Source organism: Clarias gariepinus, chromosome 22 (assembly GCF_024256425.1).
Source record: "Clarias gariepinus isolate MV-2021 ecotype Netherlands chromosome 22, CGAR_prim_01v2, whole genome shotgun sequence".
NCBI lineage: Eukaryota > Metazoa > Chordata > Actinopteri > Siluriformes > Clariidae > Clarias > Clarias gariepinus.
Window position 1 is genome coordinate 4622218 of NC_071121.1, and position 6071 is coordinate 4628288.

Sequence of the window (6071 nt, forward strand, 5' to 3'; positions counted from 1 at the left end):
AGTGAAACACTCTGATAAGTCTCGGTTTGACTTTTTTGTTGTTGTTGTTGTTTTAACTGTTCAGAGAATGGGCGCTGCAAGGACGCATTAAATCCTGTTCATTAAAAAAAACTTTAAACTTTTTTATATATAAAATAATGCATTTAGGAAAATTAAAAAGAAATCACCTTCGCTATGAATCTTGACAGACTTGTTTTATACTGTATAACGCTCCCAGAAATGATTCATGGTCACATAGTGTAACAATCATATAATTTATTTTAAATATACTTTCTCTTAAATATTTATACGTATCCCTTCACGTCACAGCTCTATCAGACATGTATAGCCTTATGCATTTGTTACAGGGATTTTAAATCTTCTTTATGTACAGTATTTACACGTGAATTTTTGGTTTATACCTCTATACATCATGTACATCAAAATATATATGGACTATATATATATATATATATATATATATCCTATTCCATAATCACATATACACACACATTCAGGTCAACAAACATCTGGTCGTATTACAGATGTATGCCGGAGAGATGAAAAGCATCAGGATGAAAATAAGTTAGCTGTTAAGTTTCAGGAAGCAGGAACTCCATGATCCTTTTTTCTTTTTGCAACATAATGACATCGAGAGTGTCCATCTGTTTTCAGGGCAAAAGACAAACCCAAGACGATCCTTTAACTCTTGGAAACCATAGAAATCCGGTTTTTGAGCTCAAAACTTTTCGATGTAGCTCAGCTGAGGTTGCATCTCAGACCACATAAGTTTACAAGAAATACGTCCATTTTACTCCATCATCATCATCATCATCATCATCTCCGTTATGCGCTCCGTCTGTCCTTTCGTCTGTCCGTGAGTCCTCTGATGGAGCCAAGTCGTGTCCTGGATGGAAATTGCTGATTAGATGGAATGATGAAGGGTTGTCCAAAAGGCACTTGATGATTTTTTTCACTGGTTCCTCCTGGTTTGGCGTGAACCTGCTGACGAAGGTGGAAAAAGCAACAAGCTTAGCGGTATGAACTGTATAAATATTCTTGGATGCTTCTGAAAAGTCTTTTTTAAATGGACTTTAACCTACATAAGTCCTGGAACATAACATCCAGGTGCATTCACACACTCATTCACACCTGGGTACAATTTAGCTTCACATTTTTGGAAGGAAACCAAAGAACCCAAAGGAAACCCACAGCACAGACAGTAACCTGAGATGTGCCGATACTACAGATTGCGCTATTTTTTAAAATTCTGTTAATGTTTACAATCTTTTCTAGATCTTTTAACAAGCAGAACTTCAAAGACCTTTTTGCAATAATTAGAAATGTCTACTTAAGTTCTGCCTGTAGGTAAGGTTGCGTAGCAGGTAATGTTGCTGCCTCCCATATCTCCTGGAGTCCAGATTCAATCTTGAGTCTGTGGATGGGTTTGCATGGTTTCCCTGGATCCATGTGGGTTTCTTTTAGGTTCCTCAGTTTCTTTAAACTGCCTCCCAGGTCTGTTTCTAGAAGTTGAGCCATTGCAACCGGAGCCATTGCACACATCCAGTGTGTGAGACTTCATCCTTTGCGTAACCCCACAGGGGAAAAAAAGCACATGGAGTGAGATCTGGACTTCCTGGAGTCCATTTATGAGGTTTGCGTCGTCCCAGCCAACGTCCTCTAACCACGCACGCACACTAAGAGCTTGGTGCAACATCCTGTGATACTTTGGTGCTACTACAAGTCCAACAGCCAATAAATATTTCCTAGTTATTTTTCACCCACCCTGTCGTTGAGGTCCTGAACCAAGCTTGGATGAGTAGTGACACATTTTGAACCAACAGAAAGAATTCCAGTTGTCATGACCCAACTCTTAAGCAACTTCACCTGGATGATGAAAAATCTTCATGGGGGTTGACATATGGCTTGGGCGTGGGTACATGCCAAGGCTAGGGGCAATACGTTATCCCTGTGAAGACTTTTAGTCATCCAGGTGAAATTTACTCATGACTGCATAACCGTGTTCAGGGATAAGACTCACATTCTTTTAAATAAAATCAAAAGAAAAAGAACACTAACATTCATCATTTATAGTAAAAGAGTACCTGGTTGAAGTTAGCTCTCTAGGCACCTCGGGCTCCCGGCTAGCCGAGTGAGAAGCCGCGCACATCTCCGATGATCTGAAAATAAAGCAGAGACACGGGATAAAATTCTTGGATATACTGTGCACTTGCAATATAAGTACATTGGGCGATCAGTTTCTTATAAGATTATTGTGGTCCACAAATTGCCAGATAATTGATTCATATTATATAACTGAATCGATTCCTCCCCAACACTTGTGTATAGAATTTATAAGAATATAAAATGCATTCATTTGACCAAAATGTGAGATTATTTTGGACCATAAAACTGCAACACAGAGTGAATCCTTCTAAAACTGATCAGAATTTTCGAAACTAAACCGGGTCAATTCCGTCTTTAAGCCCCAGCGGTGCATGTGTTGCAGTGGGCCGTACTCACATGCAGGAATGGTGCAGTCTCTGGTGTTGTGGTAGAGCCTGTAGACATATTTCCTGCACTTCGGACTGAAGTATAGAGGACCTGAAGTTCAAAAATTCAAACGTTGTCAGTTTCAACTTTTCAACTATTTAATCCAACATGCATCCTTTTTATGACATGACCCCTGAACTGTATATCCAGCGTCCAGTGCTCTATGTGCTTACCAGTTAAATTCTTTAAAAACTTCTCCTTCTTTCTCAAGTCTCTGGGAAAGATTTCTGCAAGAGACAGAGAAATAATGGGTTAAAGGTTAATTCCTAAATCCGCTGACCTAAAAAAGCGAAGGATGACCCTAATGGGCAGATTTTGCTTCGCTTCTAACATTCAATAGCAGATCAGGATAAAGCTAATCACTTTAGTAAGTTAAAAAAAAAAACAATCATTGAGCACTGCAACAGCCCACAGTCACCATACATCCTATATGTGCACAAGTTGTTGTTAGTTTTTCAGCAGCTCCCTTCGAGGGGTCGCCATAGACCATCCGATCTGAACACACAATTTGCAACATTTTACCCCTTCCTGACTCAACCTTGCCATTTTATCCCAGCACTGGGTGGGAGTTGAACCCAAGCCATTTGGATGGCGGGCAAGAAACCTACCACTGAGCGACCAAGGTCCAATGAAAAATAGACAGACAAATGTGATAGAGCTAAAAGCTTGGAGCAGCTTGAATAAATCCCCAATCAGGCTGTTTCTGAGGAATCGTTTTAGACCCATTTGAGTTTCCGCAGGTTTTGCGGGTCAGTTTTTTCATTCAGGCTGTCTGAAAGCACTTATAAAGCGTTACATCTTAAATGTAGCTTCAATGTATTGGTTTGTTTGTTTGTTTGTTTATTTACCCATTAATGCCACTTGCTGTCTTTGAAACATCACTCATGTAAACTCCTGATTTTTGGTGCAGAATTATGAACAGCTGCAGAGATAAAGTAAAGGTGTGTTGGGTTTATCTGTCTCACTGGCTTTTCTGGTTTCAAATAATATTTTGCGTGACATTAAAGTAATGCAATGTAACCACAAACCAGGTTAAAAAGGGCAGTGTTACTTCCATCAGAAACACAGTAAAGTATCATAATGTATCTTCTCTCTCACACACACACAATTCACATTATCAGATAGTTGCAGCTGCAGTAGTTGGATTGTTGTGTTCGTTTGCTCACCCAGGATCTGATCCCCGCTCTTCGTCTGGTGGTGATGGTGGTGATTATGATGCTTGTTCTCCTTCTCGCCCGTGGCCTGCGCGAGTTCTCCGCCACCGTGCTCTGCGTTCTTCACCATTTTCAAGATCCGTGTGTACAGGCTGTGGTAGCTTCGCAAGCTTTCCGTGTCTGCCCATGTGCTCGCGCTGTCATTCGAACCACCACGCACGGTGGCGCACAAGCACAATACAACCCCCATGACGACAAGCACAACCCGCAGAGCACGCATTGTTAGAGAGACACAAACCGGTGCACTGATGACCACACACAAGCTCAGAGGTGAAGCAGAGAGTCAGCAGGATTTAGTATATCCAAGGTGATCTCCACCAGCTGGAAGAGAAAATGTAATGTTTTAGACTTTTATTTAAGTTTGTTCTCATCAGGATTTAGCAGTTTTGAGTTACAGTATCCTTAAAAAAAAAAGTTATCTACTTTTTCAATATTGAGATATAAATATGACCTTTTGTAAATTTGACTTAAAAATCTGAATGGCTATGTAGAAATTCATAATTATCTCAAGGTTTAGACTTATAGTCTCAAAGTTTTGACTTACTATCCAAAACATTTCACTTAAAAATTCTGGCTTATCTCTAAGTTCGCCTCAACAAAATCTCAAAATTAACTTATAAAACTTGTAACTTATAAAACTTATTATGCAAACCTTTCAACTTATTAGTTGAAAATTCTGACTTGATAGGCTATCTGTATTTCTTTAATGTTTGCCTTCTTATCTTAAAGTTTTAACTTATCTCGAAAATTTAATTTATTACCTTAAAATTTCAACGTTATCTCAAAACTTTAAAATTTATCCAAAAAAATTTACTTATTATCTAAAAACTTTAACTTATCCAAAAATCCCAACTTTATTTTCTTAAACTTTTGAATTATCTTAAAACTTTTCTTAAAATTTAAACTTATTAGTCCTAACTTATGAACTCAAACTTTTGATTTATTCCAAAGTTTTGACTTAACTTACAAATCCTACTTACCTCCAAATTCTGAATTATCTTAAAAGTACAACTTATTATGTGAAAACTTTAACTTATGTCAAAATTCTAACTGACTTATCTTACAATTCAAACTTATTATTTGAAAATTTTGACTTATCTTAAAGGTCCAACTTATTATCAAAGTTTTGACTTAAAATTCCTACTAACCTCCAAATTCTGACTTATCTTACAATTCAAACTTATCTTAAATGCCCAACTTATTATCTGAAAGTTTTTTTACTTATCTCAAAATTCTAACTTATGATCTCAAACTTCTGAACTATCTGAACGTTTTGACTTAACTTAAAATCCCCACTTAACTCAAACTTCTGACTTATCTTAGTATTCAAACTTATTATCTGAAAATTCAGAATTATCTTAAAATTCTAATTTATTAACTTATTTATGCATTTTGGGTTTCCATGTTAGTTAGATACAATATAGCAATTAAAAAAAACAATATTATCTGAAAATGTTTACTTCACTCAAAATCCTAACATACAATCTTAAACTTCTGAATTATCTCAAAGTTTTGACTTAACTTAAAATTCCTACTTACAGTACCACCATATTCTGACTAATCTTACAATTCAAATGTATTATTTGAAAATTCTGATTTATCTTAAAATTCTAATTTATTAACTTTTTGGGTTTCCATGTTATTCAGATACAATATAGCGGTTAAAAAAATGCAGGGTGTAAACATGCAAAACTGACTAGTTGCGTGTGAAAAGTATTTCTACTGCGATTATGCTTTTTTTTTTTCCTCTTTCTTTAAATAATCCATTCATATAATTATGTAGTAGAAATGAAACTCCATAGCTTTCCAGTCTGGCTGCTGTCCACTTCATGAGCGGTTTCCATCTCAAATGAAAGAGAATAAAGAAGCAGTGCGCAAACACACAACCATCTGTAACTCACATGTGTTCTCCGGAGGGTTAATCTCAAAGTGCTCCAAAAAAAAAGAAAAAAGAAAAAAATCCCCAAAACAACTTTGTTCCAGCCCGGTGTGCTGTTCCGCGTGAGATCAGCGCGCTCCGCTCGGCTCGGCTCGGGTCGGGTCGGTTGGTCAGCGCGTGCCGGCGGCAGAGTGTGCTGCGTCCGTGCGCGGCGCGTTATTATAGGCGCGCGTGGGAATTGCGGGGTGGCCACTCATTCGCACGCACTCACTCGCGCGCGCACGTGGGGAATTCATCAGAAACACGTTGCGTCGCATCTTTACGTTCCCGTCCGTCGCCTGCCATGGAACGGCTTCGCTTTCTCGCCTCGTTATTCGAGACCCGCGTTTACCGGGAAGTGATCCGGACCCGGAGTTCCTTCTGACTCAAAAGTAGAAAACGGGCAG

General features: G+C 38.3%; 1 protein-coding gene across 2 annotated transcripts; it reads right to left on the bottom strand.

The window, feature by feature from the left end:
* Positions 1 to 475: 475 nt before the first annotated feature.
* LOC128510197 (ALK and LTK ligand 2a-like) lies at positions 476 to 5689 on the bottom strand. 2 transcript variants are annotated; one of them, XM_053482297.1, is made up of 6 exons: positions 5648 to 5689; positions 3699 to 4067; positions 2706 to 2759; positions 2503 to 2583; positions 2085 to 2159; positions 476 to 981 (listed from the first exon to the last, which is right to left on the bottom strand). In XM_053482297.1, the coding sequence occupies exons 2-5, from the start codon at positions 3964 to 3966 to the stop codon at positions 2095 to 2097; spliced, it is 468 nt and encodes a 155-aa protein (XP_053338272.1). In that variant the 5' UTR covers positions 3967 to 4067; positions 5648 to 5689; the 3' UTR covers positions 476 to 981; positions 2085 to 2094. The 2 variants fall into 2 exon arrangements, with proteins under 2 accessions (XP_053338272.1, XP_053338271.1); XM_053482296.1 differs by having other exon boundaries at positions 476 to 984.
* Positions 5690 to 6071: the final 382 nt, after the last annotated feature.